Genomic DNA, 19105 nt, shown 5'->3' with positions numbered 1-19105 from the left:
ATCCTGTTGTCTGTCATATAACAGACATTCTTTCCAAATAGACTATGATTACAAAGAGGTCATTGTCGTATTCTAGTAGATAAACATCTCGCATTTTCAGGTGAGCAGGAATGGGCGGGGAGGGGTGCTAGGTCACGTATCCGGAGAATTACACAGGAAATGGCGAGGTACAAAGTCACGTTTCCGGAGAACTTGCACTCAAATAGGTAAACACACATGTCAACAATATAACCTTCATGACGGGAATATGTTAACGGTACTTCAAAACAACGTATTACTAAATCTATCGTTAATCTCTTTTTGGACACAGTATAGTTTGGCAAGTTCACAGTAAGGTCATTCTGTATCCCCTGTCTTCAGATTAACCGGAAACTTGCCTACGTGAGCAAAAATCACTTTAGACAAAAAAACCTTTGTCCCCGTGGGAGCCATACTTTATACAGGGCGTACTGTTATTGCATTGTTACTGGCGACATTTGTCATAATTGTATTCAATATATTGCTCCTCGAGTAAAAATTGCTGACCTTGGTTTAGTGCCTATGTTGTTATATATGTCAATGATAATGCTGTACCATTGCGTGTCGGACGATGATGTATTGCATTTGATAGACAAACTTGCTCGTATAAAAAAGTTATGAGTTATGAGCAGATGGTTCGGGCCTATTGTTTTCTTGAAGAATATCTTTGAAGTCGTTGAGACTTTGTCACGTATATCACATACACAGTGACGTCAGTGCATGTTAGATATGGTAGTGCATACAAATGAGTCTAAGTTTAGCCTACGTAGAAATGTAGGGGCAAACAACCAACTTCATTTTCTTCTTTGTGTGTGTGTTGGAAACAGTTTGAATTTGATTATGATGTTATTCATTGCCACAGATGAGGTTCCAGCTCACATGTAAACACTTCCTTATTTCATTGTCCGTCACCTCGAGTGACCCCCCCCCCTCCCCCACAATGTAGTGTACTGATCCTTCCGTTAGCTTGCTATGACTGCCACAAAACTATTTCACGGCCAAGATGAGCAAAACAGACCTAAATGTCAAAGTATCGACTCCTTGGAAACTGCGAATGTTTATTTGACGACGATCCAAACGGACACGGTTTCGTCACCCCTGTCTTGTTGATTTTCTTCTGCTTCGTTGAGCCGAGCCCGTAAGCGAGAGAACGCCCCCAGCCGTTTCCTCGTGCCACAATGAGTCAACAGGGCAAGCAGTGGGCGGTGGTGTCATCCGCTCGACATTATACAGTCGTCTGGGCGTAGACTACAAGGGTTATTTGGTGAGTGCGCATGGACGTATCAACGTACCAACGTCTGCTGTAATCACATTCCCATTTTGAGCGGTAACTTCACAAGGCTCGTTTAGGACGTCAAACTACCAGGAAGCGTTCCCCTCTGAAGCTCTGACACGCATACTAAACAGGTACGGCAAGTTTTGTGTTCACACATTAACCTTTCTGTTCATAGTTTTACACCACTTTTCAGGACAGGGTCATCAAGAGAGTCATATGGTATGAGAATATCATTGTTCGTGATTCTGCCCTACATGGCCATGATTCTATCAGAGTATTGACATGATGTGGTTTTCTAAAGGTGCGGTATCCTGTTTTGAGTCGCTGCGCTCGTTTAAGAGTCTACCATCACCACATGTAATCCCCAAATTCCGCTGCTTGACGGCCACCTAGCTGTGTGTTGTTCTGCTACACTGTCAAGGGTGAATTCTACCCGACTATGTGTTGGGCATGGTTAAAGTAACACAGTGTACACTATTGCTGGTTAAACATGAACATTGATAAACACATCTGCTAGAAGGGAACTATTTCAGGCAATGTGAAAGTAGTAAGTTTAGATCGGAAGAATCGTAAACTTTCAATTGTCATCGTTCTTTGCCATGGGGTTGTAGCTTTTTCAAGCCACAAATACCTCCATATAGAGGAAATGACACCCCTCCCCACCACTAAAATTGCTGATTGAATAGGGATTGTCGATGGTATTTTCCCTCCAGTGTTATTCCTTTATCTTAAACAGTATTAATTGTATGCCTCACTACCACGTTGCAATTAGCTGTAGATGATTACAGGTTTGTAAAGGCCCATATATCGGGACAGTGAACAGATATCCAATGCATTTAACCCCTATTGAATGTATTCCCCTGGGTATCTTGTTTCACGCTTCTGCTTTTGTACAATTTGAGTCATCGCCAATTTTTGCCGCATGGAATAACCGTAATAACAGTGCATCAAAGGTCATACTCAAATAACAAAAAAACCTTCGTCACTTGTGAAGAAAAGTCCTGTAAGATTGACTCTTCACTAGGCTTGGTAACACAGGTTATCGGTTTGTTTGTGATAGCTCGAAGTTGAGGAAAAGTTTATGTTTTAACCGCAGGCGTAAACAAAAGCATGTCGACTGGCAACAAGTTGGTGGCCATCTTGTTTCTACTCCATGCGATGCGTGACCCAGGTGTTCTTTACGGGGTGGATGGACAGATAACAACAACACCGGGTACATCAGGTTATGGTAAGTTAACTCCAAGTTTGTAAATTCATAGTATTAGCCTAAGTGTTTAACACGCGTCTTGATTCTTCCTTTGGGTCCTTTACAATAGCCATGTCCCTCTGTGGCATTCGGGTCAATCTGCTAATTGTCTCATCAACTTAAGAGCAATCAATCAGTAAGCTTAAGACATTCAACATAATCCTCAAAGTATCAACAGGTGTGAAATCCTGGCCTCTTTTGACATAACGTGCCAAATGTGTGTGCACGTGTAAAATTTCATGTATGTGATAGCCACTGCATGTCGGTGACTATTGTAGAGTAATAGTATTACCATCAAACGAGTAGGCAAGTATTTTAATGAAAAAAACAACATTTGCCTATTGAGTATATATCATGTCGCATGAAACAAATTGTGCAACCAGTTCAACTACCTTTCTTCAGTGCCATCTGCATGAGTTGTCTTTTATACCGCCAGGATACATAAATCTTTTACAGTGTGGCTGTGAAGACATGCATTGCGATTGTGTTTTTGACATCAATTCTATGTTTATTGACTTTCTGTCAAATCCATGGTGGTACCGTTTCATCACCTATCTTGAAAACGCCAAGGTCTTCATAAAGCACTTAACAATTTATATCGCTTGTTGTGGAGTAATGACCTCAATTCATCGATTCACAAGTGGAAGTTGAAAGGGGTTCGTGCCTTCGGTTCATTTGAAGGGACAACGTCTGAATACTACTGGTTTATGCCATCTGTCATGTAGCCTGTGTAACACAATATCTTGCTGTCAATGGCTGATTGAGAGAGTTTGTGGTCGCTCACCTCTAAGCCAGGAGGTTTTCTTATTCAATAAATTAAAAGTACCAAGAGGAGCTCAAGATACTTTATCACTTTGAATACCAGGGAACAAAGAAGCTAAGATTTTGTCACCATGGGAACCAGTCATCACAACTTCGCACACTGTGAACAGACAGTTCTCACTCTGGCAATACTTTGTCCATGTGAACACACATGCATAAATTGACAGGCTAGGATTAGGACGTTCCCAATTCTCCTGAAAACTTCTGCACTGAAGGGACCTGACCAGTGAGAGGGTTGTTAGAAGTGTCATTGCACCACTGGACTTAGTTGGAGCGGAGTAGAATTGGTATGATGAATGACTCTTCTAGCTTTTTCTGATATTTCTCAAGGTCATTCAAAGAAGGTCATCTTTCCCTATCCGCGAAGCACCAGTAACTACGCCCAGCTGATGACCAGCCTACATGAGGATTTGAGCAGTTTTACTCTCTGTGTGCACATGCGCACAAACGACACTGCCGGCTCTTTGGTCAGCTATGCGACCAGCCAATCCACCAACGACATATTCATCGAAGGATGGATTGAAAAGGGTTACAAGGTAGGTTAGGTTTTGTTGTAGCCTGTCACAATCTCTCGCTTTCTGGAGCTGATTGCCCCCTCCCCCTTCCCGAGAGCTTGTGGCCGTAGTACCATTAGGAGCTCGGGATTTTTTTATCATTATGAAGACCTGTCTGATAGGAGCTCAAGATTCTCTGTCACATGGAAACCAGTTATCACTGCATCCAACACCAGACAGATCATTCTCAGTATAACAATAATTGGTCCATGCTGGCACTTATGCATACACTAACAGAATAGTGATGCTACTGATTCGCCATCAAGCGTTCTAAAGGCTGACCAGTGATTGTTTAAAACTACCCTTCCACAGGTCAGGACTAAAGAAGCTTTACCACCTGAAAAGTTCATACCTCTAAGTCATGAGAATTGGGGACATTGATAGTGTTTGGTTTCATTTTGTTGCTGAAAGATATCAGGTGGAATGATGTGTCGTACGGTCTTCTTCTTGCAGATACTCGTAGCAGACGGAAAAAGTCCCAGTGGCAAGAGTACATTCAGTCTTCCAGTTTTGGACGGCAGGTGGCATGCGATCTGTACAACATGGCAAAACACGGACGGAGCATGGGGAATATACGTTGACGGTGTACTCAATATATCAAACTCGGGGCTTAGCACGGGCGAAAAAGTATCTACACGAGGAACGTGGATCCTTGGACAAGATCAAGACAGTCTCGGAGGTGGATTCGACCGTAAACAGGCTTTCAGTGGCGAAATGTCGAGAGTAAACCTGTGGGACAGCGTGTTGTCTCCAACAGAGATCGGGACAAACTGGACCACGTTCTGCAGTCATCAAGGCAACGTCATCAACTGGACCAACACCGAGGTTCACGTGTTCGGAGATGCCAGCTTCGCCCAATATGACCATTGCGGTAAGCACTCCATGATGATAAAGTCTACTCCGCTGCACTAGAAGTGAACGTATGAATATAATCACACAAGTGCATTAATAAAACAAAGTTCTAGTATAAATAACCTTGGATTCGCGAACAAGACACCGATTGACCGATTGAAACGTTTGCACCGTATGAAAGGGACATTCACGTAGCAGACCCACACATAGCGCGATAGAAAAAAACACCGGGGATCGTCATCAAAATACAATTTATAGAGATATTTGTAACGTCATCAAACACCATCCATGCAGGATATATATGTTGTTTCCTATGGGGTAGGTTACAAAATATCTGAATATCCAAATAGTTTAATCACGGTCCCCTGTTGTCTTGTGGCTCATACCCCTGGAATTCTATATCATGCGTATCAGTCAGTGTATAGATATGTTTGTTATGATGCAGATTACTGTTATTATAGTAACGACAATATAAAACTAAACATGCACTTTGTCTCTAGCAACACTGCCGTCACAAGTTGTTGATGTTCCTTATCATACTTTTTATCTGTTGTCTTGACATAACTGACATGCGTAACGCTACGCATACATTTTACGGATGGTTGCGGACAACTGATCTTATCACGCACTACTGAGAAACGAACAAAGTGTGGCGGACAGTACAGCTAATCCTTTATCTGCTGCACCGAGTAAGAAAAAACAAACTTTCTCGTCATCCTCGCAGCTTTGTGTATCAAAGTCATCTTCTCAGCTATGAAATGTATAAATGACCGCATAATAAACATTTCTGCTAAAAACGTGAAAAAATTCCCATTGGACCCTTTCCAAGATTGTTCTGATCACGTTTCCTACGGAGGGTATATTGTGTCCTGCAACCTTCACGAAACGAATGTACCTTTATAAGCTTCCTAAGCTATTAAACGTTACGTCACTTTACACCTGGACACTAGCTATCTGACTGCAGACTGTTAGATTATCTACTAATATCAATCGAAGTTATCTAAAATATTGAATCTAAAAAAAGTGTACCAGGTGACCTAATGTTGTTTTCTACCCATCTATTGCCAAGTTCCTTACATTGTGAAATCTGTTTAACAGATAACTCTAATGTATTCTCTGAACATCCTACAGATCAATGGAGCACCCATGAATCAACTCCGAAGCCGCTTATCTCTTCATCTGCTCCTCCTCCCAGGATCACAGGTTTGTCAATCCGTACCTTTCCACAAAAGTTGTGATATTGGCATTTTGATTACTCATATGGGTTATTACTTGTTGATGTTTGTTAATGGTTACTTGTCTTCCCTTTCAGACAAAAGGCTATCATCAATCAATGGTAATTAATTAAAACTCAGCTCTTTCCGTTTGCCGTACTTTGCATTGCTTTCTTCCCGTTTGCTAGCGTTGTAAGAAATTCCTGCTTATCTCCAAGCAGATGTTGGGAGGCAAAATCGTTATGTGCTTCTAAGTTCGTGAGGCTGTCAACAGCAACGGAGAACTAGAAAGCATAATGATTTTGTCTCCAAGCAGAGGCTTAGAGATGACATATCTGAGTGAGGATACAATCAAGTCACAGACAGGTTAACAGTAAAGGTTAAAGAGTGGTGTCGGTCATGACCAACTGTCATTGTAATGCATGTTTGACTCGAATTTTTTTTTATTGTTTCAGACAAGTCAGTTCCAGACTGTCCAGTACAAGTTCGGAGAAACCTCACCTGGCCTAAAACGGTACCAGGAATGATGGTCACACAGAACTGTCCTAATGGCACTGTCGGTAAGCTACAGTACTGTTTCTATTTTTACAGGTCCCTTGTTGAATTTTTCCCTACATTTACAAATAAGCAGGCACATATTTGTCAGCATCAAGCTATTGCTTTTGTTTGACTTTATGAAAATGACTATAGCAAATCAAAAACGCTTTCTAATATCGTAAAAACACAAATATTACGAAAAGCATGATGTTTTAATTGTGTGCAACAACTTTCATCTCCTCTCTCACTTGTCAACGGGCCGTGAGTCCACAGTTGCAGAAACGAGTCTAACAATAGTTTCAGAAGCTTTTGTTTTGTATATAATTTTTTAACATGATCGACAGTGGAAAATCAGTTCGTACCCTTAATTCATTCCTTACTGTCAGTCACGAAACGCATTTACATTCTTCTCTTCCACTAGGCACGGCTCGACGGAAGTGTGGTACAGGCGGTACGTGGGAGGGGGAGCCCGACCTGAGTGACTGTACGTCACCTTGGGTTGGCGAACTGTTGAGACTTGTAAGTCTATTCATCCTTTCAAAAAGACTTGAAATATCCTTTGACTGTCTGCAATGTTTGAATCATCCACGAGTAGTATGTCTCCATTTCTATTTCAACATTTCTATGAAGTATGCCTCCATTTCTTCATGGAGGCATACTTCATAGAAATGTTTCTTTGAGCTTTGTAACGTTACCCGAAAAAAACACAAGAACAATAAAGAAGTCGCTAGGGGGTCCAAAATGTAATCATTTCCAGGTCTCAACAAGGCCTACCCACATACCAAATATCAAAACAATCCATCCAAGCTTTTTTGAGTTATGCTGGTCTTCTACACACATACAAACGCTACCCAAAACATAACCTTCTTGGCGAAGGTAACTATTACATTACGCAGGCTGTGTTATACACGAATGCATTCAAAAGACAAACGTAATTTTCTCTATACGTTATGGAAGGATATTTCACCCCAAACAAAAATCAGGCCCATTTAAATTACTTCTCATTGATTTTGCAGGTGGAACAGGGAGGCCCGGCGGGGGATGTCCTTTCCCTTGTGAAAGGCAACCTGGCCAACGAAGATGAAATTTACGGTGGTGACGTGATAAAAAGCATCGACCTGCTTGGTGACTTGGTGGCAATACAACAAGAGCAACTTAACAACGTTTCGCAGGAGGAGAAGAAAGGCATTGTCACCAACTTCACCAAGGTTAGCAGACGTTATTGAGTTACAGAAGAAGTTTGGGGGATTTAAACACTGTGCGAAACATTACGTTTATGACAGCGAGGGGAATGCGGGTCATTAACGTCATTTTTAAACATCCAACTACAACTGACACTGACATTGGTTAAAAGTTGACATTCCGTTATTCCTATGTGTGTAGTATTGACTAATCTTTAATGCACGGTTTTCTTCTTCATTAACCCATTATTATATGACCATGTGGCCGTATCATAAATGGAAATGGTGGCTTGTGATAAGTCCACTCAGCTTGGATATATGATAATCTATCGATCTTATGTTGTACTGGTATGATTATTCCATTGTTTTTGTTTATTTTGCAGACGATGACGACTTGCGTCAGCACCATCCTTAGCAGCAAAAGAGGTAACGCCTGGGGCGACATTCCAACGGTACGTGTTTTTAACAACTGTCGTCCGAACTGTCTTTTTTTTTCAACTGCTAGTTTACGATATCATATGCAACATCACGAGCTGGTGACCAGTAAAACATTTAGCCGTCGTGTCTGCAGTAAAACATCATATGTCACTACATGAGAGAGAGCACAGGCTTAATTAGAAACACCAACCCGTCGTAACTTACGAAAGACAGCTAAGACGAAGATATGTATATGTAGAGAGAGAGGGAGAGACAGAGAGAGGGAGACAGATGCAAGCTCACTTATTCATGATTAGATAGACTAAGCACATTGTACACTTTAAAAAACTTGCTTCTCTAAATATGATGTCAGTGCTTTATCTTGATTTCACAGTTTAAGTAATGGTTTCAGGAAAGCCAATCTGGCATTGCTTCCGGCGTCATGGACAGTCTGGAAAAGACAGGTGTGCTCCTGGCCACGTCGGCCCCAAACGACACGATCTCTATTCTCGAGGATAACGTTGGTAAGTCGTCCCAAAGTTTGCGATTTCTTCTCCTTCAATTTCAAATGCACAACAAGTAGATTAAGCATACATTAGATTCTGGAGATACGTTTAAAAACTCCCAAGTTATAATCCCTTTTCTCATTGGTTTGTTTTCGTCACAATCAGTGATGGACGTACGTTCTGGATCCAAAGAGGAGGCCACAACATTTCCCGACCTGACGATGAGTGAGTCGCCTGTCTGGAGAGACGTTCAAGACAAAATAACGCTTCCGAAAACAGATCACCAAGTGGTCGCTGCACTCTACGGTCCCACCTTGGGCGGCTATCTCAAACCCAAGGCAACGAACACTACCCACGCCGGCAGCAACGACGTAGAGAAGATCGTCAACTCTCGGGTCATTTCGGCAACGGTCGTAAACGACAACTCACCGACTGAGCTTGGTGGCGTCGTTACCATCCTGTTGGAACATTCCAGTGATGACAAGGTACATGCACATTTACATGCACATTTACATGTACATTTACATGTACATTTAGCAAGAATGAACATCAATTACTCGAAGCATCGATATGCATCTGGGACAAAAGTGAGAATGATTCTTGTAATTGCGTAACGTTGTTATTTCATCTTATACCATTTCACTGTCTTTCTTTTACAGACAATTAACTTATCAACGGCCTTTTGTTCTTTCTGGAATTTCTCTCTTGGGTGAGTAACTTGAATTAGGCATTTGTGAAGATTTGCTACACCAGTTGAAGCCAGCAGTGCACTGTTGATTGTATTTCCTCAAAGTTTCCTTTAACTTGTTCTATAACATTATAGAATGTTCATATTATTTACAAAATTGTTTTGCTTTTTTTTGTATCAGCGGGTTTTGGTCCAACGAAGGTTGTACAAAGAACTTAGACAAAAGTAACCTGACTCATACAACGTGTGAGTGTACACATCTCACCAACTTCGCTATCCTCATGGCCGTCACAGAACTACAGGTACGTGAAGGGAAACAAACTGTAAATTTAAATAACTTTGTATTGTCTATTTCATTAACAGCAATGATGGATAGATAACGTTTGAATCGCCTATTGCTTTTCGATAATTCAATTTTAAAGTACTTTAGTCAAATTCATCAAATGTACCATACATGCATGTTATACTGCCTGCCTTGATATTAGATCACTTAGAGTCATAACTTACCTTCCTTCGTTATGGCTTAATCGACATGTTTGATAGCGAAAAAGAAGGAGAAAGAATAACAAAAGCCATCCAAATTCATCGTTTTATTCAAATTCCATGATAATCACGTAGTTTTACAGCAAATATAACACACGAACTCATCGTGCACTTGACCATTTCAGGACGCCCGTGCTTTGCATGTCATCACCTATGTCGGCTGCATCATCTCCATCGTGTGTCTGGTCTTGTGCATCTGTGTATTCCTGGGATTCAGGTCAGGGCTACAGTTGTTTTGCACTAATTTTCAAGCAGATCTTTCGGGGGCAAAGACAGTATCCAACAAATACGAATAAAACTCCTTTTGCCAGTTGGATACGGTTTTGGCACCGAATGATTTGCTTGGAGACTAGTTTTTCACAAATATGATCTATTGCAAACTTATAACATGAATACCTGTTATATCTTACTTTTCATCTAATTTGAAAATTGTAGGCAGCAGTCTGTAACAATGGCATTGTAGTAGTTCTTATGTACCATTCATCTTGTTCTAGACGAGTCCGCTGTCCACGAACCATCATCCATGCAAACCTGTGTTTCTGTCTGCTGGCTGCTGAATTGGTCTTTCTGGTTGCCGTCGAAAAAACACAGAATGCGGTAGGAATATAGTATTCTGTTTCTTTGATGTAGTGCTTCATATGCCATTGTCTTTCCCTTATATATGTATATCATATGTTAGAATTACACCATTGCCGTTTACAGTTTTTGAAAAAGGAAAGTTGCACAACAGATTACGTGAAATAACAGATTTTCTCTTCTCTTGTAAAAATTAACAGATTGTGTGTGACGTCATTGCGATAACCCTTCACTACCTGTTCCTGGCCGTCTTCACCTGGATGTGTGTGGAAGGAGTGGAGCTGTACGTCTTACTGGTGAAAGTCTTCAACTTGAAGAAGAAGAGGCTGATCTACTATTACCTTATCGGCTACGGTACCCTAAAACTCCTTATCGTGATACAAGTAGAATAGAGAGTTTTCGCGTGACGTCAAAGGGACACCAACATGGCGGCGGGCGCATGCTGTATATTTGCATAATTGTAGTTTTAGACATCCAGAAATTTCCTGTGCCTTTCAAATATGCTCTGTCAATTGGCCTGGCTCAAACAAGAGAGAATACCGTAAAACAAATAAAGAACTGCATAAGCTTCAGCTATTGAATAAAACCCAACATGGCGGTAACCACCGGCTTTCTTCATTGATATAAAAACTCCCTATAGCCCACACATTCGTGAATTATTGATTCATCTGTAACTCGGTTTCCAGGCAACAGTAGCGATCGACATTTACTTATTAGTCGGCCTCAACGAAGGACGCAACATAATCCATGTTTCCATGAGTGAACAGAAAAATATTTTTCTGCATTTCTTTAATGCAGCACTGAGTAGTAATGTAACATTATATGACACTAACTGAAGAGACAGACTGTTATTTCATGTTTTCATGTTGTGACCTTTTTAAACACTTACAGCTTACACTTTATCTTACAGTAACGCCTGCAGTAGTGGTGGGTGTCTCAGTGGCAGTTAATTACATCTACAGCAATGTCCACTCGGTCGACTTGAACGGTTATGGGACAGAAACATAGTAAGTCGTCACCTTCGGTAGTTGGGATTTCTCTTGCAACTAGTAAAATGTGTTAGGGTGGTATCTAACTTCATTAACGGAAGCTTTTTATTCAAAAAGCTTTTTTTTCATTTATAGATGTGTGAAATTGTCTTGCCTGGTTTTAGTTACAGAGCTGCGTTTCAGAAAAGAAAAATGCGCACCCTACCGAACATTGAAAGGTCCAAAGTAGTTATCTGTCCCGAAGCCTAATATGCATATTATTTATTTTTTTCAGCTGCTGGTTGTCTGTTGAAAACTATTTCATTTGGAGTTTTGTGGGTCCGGCACTGCTTATAATTTTGGTAAGTTATTGAAAACATGTCACATTCTATTCTGTTGCCTTTTAACTTGAAAAATAAGAAAAGCATGACAATGACAAATCAACTTTTAATCTTATTTCAGGTAAATTTGGGATTCATGATCATGACCTTGAAGGTGATCTACTCACAGAAGTCCAATAAAAAGGGAGAGAAATCGGAACAGGGAGACAAACTCAAGTAAGATATTATGATATTTTTGGAGGTTATGAATTCAACGTTGCTTGCGGGTTTGTGCACAGCGTAGCCTCAGAAGTTATGGATGGGTCTTCAAGTATGATATTTGATATCCGGGTAGGTATCGGCCAAAAAATAGACAAGTTTGACTATGAGCCTGCTAGTTGCTTTCTATATATCTAGCCTGATGTGCATGTTCTGGACATGGTATGATTATCATTGTAGAGTATTGGATAGCTCTTGTTAAGTTGTACTTCCCTTGGGTCTGTTTAGAAACGAGTGACAGCACTGTTACCATTCACAGGTTCTGGATCCGTGTGTCCGTGGCCTTGTTGTGTGTGATGGGAGTGACATGGGTGTTCGGTGTACTCTCTGTAATCGAGAAGGAGACCTTGGTGTTTGCATACATCTTCACCGTCATCAACTCCTTCCAGGTATGTGATTTTTGTGACATTATGTGACATCATAATTCCACCAGATACAGTGCTGTATCATGAAACCGCGCGCCACATAAAATAAAGGTCAATTTAAGGAGATGATTAGTGACGCTGAAGAAGAGTGATGGATGTCACTCGAAACTTCCTGAAATGATATTCGTAATTTATGATCATTTATCCAGTAGTAGAGTTTGAATTTTATGTTAGTAATTTAAGGAGATCTACTATTGATGCAGCATCAGTAAATCCCGAGGTATGTAAACACTCTTCAGATGTCCAGGCGTTCTTGATAAGTCCTCGATAATACCGTTTGATAATGAGGCGGTCCTCGGGTGCCCAGAGGAATTATGACAGTTGACGTTACATGAATTCTAAGTCTTATTACCTTCGCCGAGAAGGTTATGCAGAGGGTAGCGTTTGTTTGTAAAGACCAGCATAACTCGAGAAGGCTTGGATGGATTGTCTTGATATTTGGTAGGTGGTTAGGTCTTGATGAGACTAGGAAGTGTTTAGATTTTGGGTCCCCTAGCGGCTTGTTACGGTACTGCAGCTGAACTTCCTGTTTCGATATCTCGTGTTCTGGACAAGGTATGGAACTGATTTTTGAGTGGTAGATAGCTATTTGGACAGAGAGTAAGTGGTATAGGTTTCGGCAGGAGCAGGTTTCGGCAGGAGCAGGTTTTAGTTCAGACTTTGAAAGGGAATAACTCAAGAAGGGCTTGATGGATGGTTATGATTTTTGGTAAGTAGATAGCTTGAGTGATGATGTACATGATTAAATACTTATTATGCAAATCAGAATCTAATTTGCATAAGTAATGAGGGAAGTTTATACATCCGCCAAATTCCACGATAGGACTCTCAAACATGTGACATATGTAACTGAAGAAGAGAGAAATATTAATAGATATCAATTATGCAAATGAAGACCTTATTTGCATAATTAATGAGAAAATACTGTAACTCAAATTAAGAAACATATTTTGTCTTAAAATTTGTTCAAAATTTTCAGAAAAGTTATATCCACCATATATCCAAATTTGGCGTATCTGCGACTATTACTTTTCCCGCAGCAGGGGTTTAAAGTCATGTGAAAAACACTGTGTTTTGAGGCTATCTTGCCAACGTGCAGGCCTTAACAACGTTACAGTAGGGAAATTGATAAAAACATCATTTTTCAGGACATCGCTTTTCAAAAAACAGGTAAAACGGGATGGAGAGCCTGCTCATGCCCTTGGCTTGGACATTATGCGGACTTTCCGTCGTTTCGGTGCTGCATATTGGCAGAAAAGCCTCTTTAAGAGTTGGCGTCGGTGACGTCACGCAGTGACGTCATGGTTCTCGAGGAAAACAGCAGGGGGTCGCGTTTTAAGTTCGTAGCTTTTAACTGAAACGAAGAATATGTCAAATTTTGGTATAGACTGTTAGACCACGGGTCGCACATTCCGAATCAAGCGCGTCCGACATCAAATTCTTCACTACTTCGCCGTAAAGGCCCCTTAAGCAGCACAATGCTCCCTAAATGTGTAAAAGAATGCATTCTGACACAGTCCAAAGCGCAACCTGGAGCATGTCATCAGAGCTAGAAGCGGGCAGTTTAAATAAGTGCGTCCGAGATGTGTAGCGCGCCTAGTAGGCTGTCACTTCACACCATCAAAAGAAGAAAAGATCGCGACGTTAAGGAGCGATGAACCAAAAGTCAGAAAACCAAGTTTCGCCTTAAGAAGGCTTAAAGCACTTAGATTTTAGCTTAATTCTCCAATTTAAGTCATCATAAAGGCGGGGCATCGCGAAAATCATACCGAAGTTCAAGTTGAGACATGGGCTTCCATCAAATGACGTAGTCAGTGAATTCCTTTTAAAAACGGTTTGGCGGCCAGAAATGATTAAAGATGGCCGTATTTGAGGTTGGGGGGGGGGGGGGGGGGCACATGGGGGAGGGGGGCGCCAAGCACCTGTCCATGGATGTATCGAATTTAAAAGAGAAAAAAGGGCAAACTTCGGGTTTTTTTCAAACAAACTTACAGATTTTGATAAAAGCTTTCGAATGCGTCGAAATAACGTCATCTATGACGTCATCGACGTAGCCGCTGCCGTCCTTTTAAGGTCTCGGACCGGAGTTTTTTTTCCATTTCGTATGTAGGCCGACACCCTCAGGTCGACGGGCTACAATTCCGCCGAGAAAAGTAGGACGGAAAATGTAATCACATGGTCGAAAAGCGGTTTTCTGCTGTTTTCCGATGTATTTATCGGTATTGTCCGTTCTCCCTTTATTTTGGGTAGAAACCATAGTAAAATGTAAATTTGGCATCCGAAAATTATCATTTTTTTACACTTTTTTGATCGAACCTGCTCGGAAAAAACGAGTTTTCCTGGGGTCACGGCATATATGCTGAGAAAGCTTAGTAAATGGTGTCTCTGAAAAATGAAAAAAATAAGAAAGTCATGTGATAACTTTTTCGCAATCTCCGATGACGCAAATTCGGTGAAAATGCATTAAAAACGATGCTATTTGGGTCATCAGGCGAGAAAACCGCATCACCGTTCCCGCGGACTAATACAAAAAAGGCTTCGATAGCGAACCAACTGCACCGCGCCCAAAAATACTACAACTCACGGGCTTTTCAGAAGATTCAAAATATTCATACACAGCTTAAACCATCACCAAGCAATCTCGGGCAGAAATCAGGGTGACGACCACGCACTTCCGGCAGATTACCGGGTCATGACCCAACCCCCGGTCACAATTGAACTCCGACCCGGAACCTTAAATGGAGTTGATGGATGTTAATGATTTTTGTATGTAGATATCTTACGTGATGCTTTGTATGATTGGACGATAATTATGCAAATCAGATTCTAATTTACATAATTAATGAGACAATTTTAAAAACCCGCTGTGTTCCATGATATGACTATTGAAATATGTGACATTTGTTATTGAGGATTTTGATACATAGAAAATATGCAAATGTAGGCCAAATTTGCATGATAAATGACAAACTACTATAATTCCATACAGGTTAATGTTGGCAATTTCATACTTGTGTCATTTGGAAGTTATGTGAATGTGAAGATCGTTGAATCAAATTAAGCCAATAAGGACCTCATTTGCATAATTCATGATAAATGTTACTTTGTTAGCATAACCTTCTTTGTTAAGCTCATACTTTTCTTTTTTGGGTAAAGAAGATCAACTGGTATGATTTATAATTGATGAAAAACACTCATGATACGTCAGTCAAAAAGGTTAAAATCATTTGGCGAAGGTATGAGGTCGTGGAACTCTAGTTAGCTGTATGGTGTTAAGCTCGTGTGCAACGTGCTGTTTCAAAATTGTCACGATTTTACTATTTGTTGATATGTTGAAAATTTAAAGTAATAGCAACAAACAGCCTATCGTTTTCCTGTACATTGATATTTTTTCTCTTTATTCCAGGGCTTGTTCATCTTCCTGTTTCATTGCGTACTAAACGAAAAGGTACTCCATTGCTGCAGTTTATAATACATGAGCCAGGTGGCTCTCCCGTGTTGTGCAGCACCACTATGCACGAGTAAATTGTTCAATACATCATAACGATACTGGAAATTGCGTGTTGTGCAACATATACAATTTTTCTGTATTCAAAATTACACATATTTCTATACATATTAATCTATTCATACATATAGACACATATATATATATATATATATATATATATATATATATATATATATATATATATATATATATATATATATATATATATATATATATATATATATATATATATATATATATATATATATATATATATATATATATATATATATATATATATATATATATATATATATATATATATATATATATATATATATATATATATATATATATATTCAATTGTTCACAAATTATAGCAACTTTCATAAGAAGGGGTTTACTGGTTAAAGGGGAGACCGCCCCCTCCCAAGAACTCCTAGAAAATGTAATGTAAAATATTGTTTCTAACCACTTAATCATTGTTTTTGTTCTTAATGCAATCAGGTCCAGGAGGAAATGGTGCGCCGCTTTGGTCCCTGCACGTGCTGCATGCAGAAGAGGAGTTACGACTGGGGCTCGTCACAATCAACAGTGACACAATCACGCAAACAAAACGGGGTAATTCATCTCTACTTTACATTGTATCATTATCTATCTATCTATATATCTATTTCTTTATTTCTTGCAGGATGGCTCACTCAAACAACGTAAGTACATGCACACTAAAAAAAACAGGCCGCCATGATAAGCACATTATGTTTCAATACTTCCAGTATGAAGAATATTGGCCTCTGGCCAAAATCTGGCTTGATTCAGCTCAATACAATGGTCGGTTTTTCGGTTAAAAAAGTATTCTGACAAAGGCAAAACACATGATGATATGTAGCAGTTGTACGCAGGAAACCGATGGAATGGAATAGATCATTGAGTAGTATCAATAGATGAAGCTTAGAAGTCTGTAAGTCTATGTGCAAAATCCAAAGACGTCTAGCGTTTCAAAGATAATTTCCATATCAACATTTTGAGACGGTGAAGATAAGAAGTTAGAACTAACAATATAAAATCGTGTTCCACAAAGCTAACAAAGCTATTTAAAAAAATACCCACTGGCAGATTTCAATATGTGTTGAAGAAAAGATAGGCCCATAAAATAGAACGTAAAGTTTTAAAAACGTAGAAAATCGCAGTTTGGTCTTAACTTTTGGTCTCATCGTTTATCTTAACTAGCCAACGATGGAGAATTTACATCCATACCACCCACCACCCAAACATGCATACACAATATCTTTTAGTCGACTTTTATATCTTATTTACAAGGAATAAGAGAAAGATTAGATTATATATTCCCTCTACAATATATAACATAGCAAATGTAGACTTATTTGTTCATACAGGCTACCCAACAAGATTCATCCGGTCCAAAAAGCACCTACCTGTTCACGAAAGACAGTTTGGAAACGAAGGGGACATTGGGAGACAGCACCATGGACGACAGATTCCAGGAGACATGCCTCTAGTAACGTATGGTTAACGGCCCTGGAGGACCACTTCACTACTAAAGAGGACCAGCTATAGATAGTCATTCGTAGCTCTTGGATAATGACAGCGCTGAGACGGAATTCGACCAGTTTCGACTCTAACCGTCTTAATAAAGAATTACAGAGATTGGAACACTCCTCCTTTTATACTTTTTCTATAGACAATCGCTATAGATTAAAAACATGAGAGAATAATATACGGTATAGTTTACGACTATTTTTGAACGATATATTTGGAGAGAGTATCTTCAAAATCTCTGGCAACATTTGATATCAGGAAAAGTATGTTAATTGTATAATCTGGTATTTCAGACAAATATAATGATTATAAAGTATTCTTGCGAATATATTGATGACCTCTGTATATGGGTAACGTTTTTATACGAGTATCAGTATCTCGTCATGTAACCAGTTTGTGTTTCGCAAGATACCGTTAGTACAAAGATTAAGTAATAATGGGCAGTTAGTAACGCAAAGGACCAAGAGTTGATTCTGGGCTGCATTATTACTTAATAGCTTCCTTGAGGATTTAAAGATGATACATGTTACCACATAATCAGATATCTATACTTAACAGTATTAACTTGTTATATTGCCCAACACATGATATGTCTGGTTTACTTATTTATTCTTGTTGAATATATTACCATGTATAGTTTTGCATCAAATTTGCAACTTATGTGCATCACATTTGCGGTGTACACAAGGTGTACCTGGCGTATTTGTTATTCAATAGTTTGTCAACATGAACAATGTAGTTCTGCATCAATTTCTTAATGAGATGCCAAGCTAGCATAGACAGAAAAGACATCTAGATAGCAACTATATGATCACTGCGTAGTAGAAATTCAAACATTAAATGTCATTAACATAGCGTAAGTAGTGTTTGGCGACTTTTGCAATGTCTTCTTCAACTTAAGATACATGTACATAGAATAAGATACCTATATGTATAATTTGAATGTTTATCACTATAGATCATATATTTCTTAACAGATGTAAGGTGCGATAGATATCTAGTTAAATAAAATTGAAGGGCTCGCATGGGTTATAAATTAATTTTCAATGATTATAGACACCATTTGCAGAATGATAGTGACTACCTAAGTCAGGCAAAATCATACTAATAAGCTGGCTAGCTTTCATTATCAAAGATTAAATAACACTGGCAATGTGTTCATATGTAAGGAAAATTACATGTATGCAATCATTTTAACTAGCCGTATACTGTTTATGTATTTGTCTTTTAGAAATTATTTTAGTGCAAGTTATCCAATAATCAAGTGTGTAAAATATAACACTATGACAAATTGATGATGCCTTTTAACGGTAACGTTATTGTAAACATTCCTGTTCCGCTAATAATCAGTTGACTGGTCGTGTTTTTCATCAAATTTCAAAACAATGCAGAGCAGAATGTTTATGTATGGCACAAACACTCAAATGTTCGCAGTTTCCAGTATGCACCAACTGAAGGGAAGTGAGTAGTCAGTATACAACATAACAGTGTATATCCCCCATCATAAACCTTCCATGTAACATGTGTACTTTTATTCAAAGAGAAACCCTATGCAACGTTGACAATACATCCATCAGATACTGTGATGAATTTCATTTTCATGATAGCTGAAAGACAACAGCTCCTGAGCATG

The 19105-nt window shown here is 39.4% G+C and overlaps 1 protein-coding gene across 1 annotated transcript; it reads left to right on the top strand.

Annotated features, from left to right (window-relative positions):
- Nucleotides 1-939: 939 nt before the first annotated feature.
- LOC136434196 (adhesion G protein-coupled receptor L2-like) lies at nucleotides 940-18767 on the top strand. Its single transcript, XM_066426964.1, has 23 exons — nucleotides 940-1282; nucleotides 2391-2522; nucleotides 3693-3898; nucleotides 4370-4787; nucleotides 5900-5971; nucleotides 6438-6542; nucleotides 6941-7038; nucleotides 7536-7727; nucleotides 8084-8152; nucleotides 8530-8641; nucleotides 8789-9108; nucleotides 9283-9332; nucleotides 9493-9613; nucleotides 9980-10071; nucleotides 10349-10451; nucleotides 10631-10784; nucleotides 11341-11437; nucleotides 11694-11760; nucleotides 11861-11955; nucleotides 12257-12386; nucleotides 15829-15870; nucleotides 16420-16533; nucleotides 17292-18767. Exons 2-23 carry the CDS (start codon nucleotides 2405-2407, stop codon nucleotides 17430-17432), a joined length of 2916 nt encoding a protein of 971 aa, XP_066283061.1. The 5' UTR covers nucleotides 940-1282; nucleotides 2391-2404; the 3' UTR covers nucleotides 17433-18767.
- Nucleotides 18768-19105: the final 338 nt, after the last annotated feature.

The sequence above is a fragment of the Branchiostoma lanceolatum genome, chromosome 4 (assembly GCF_035083965.1).
Source record: "Branchiostoma lanceolatum isolate klBraLanc5 chromosome 4, klBraLanc5.hap2, whole genome shotgun sequence".
NCBI lineage: Eukaryota > Metazoa > Chordata > Leptocardii > Amphioxiformes > Branchiostomatidae > Branchiostoma > Branchiostoma lanceolatum.
The sequence above is the reverse complement of the archived record's forward strand: the minus strand, read 5'-3'. Positions and strand labels throughout refer to the sequence as shown.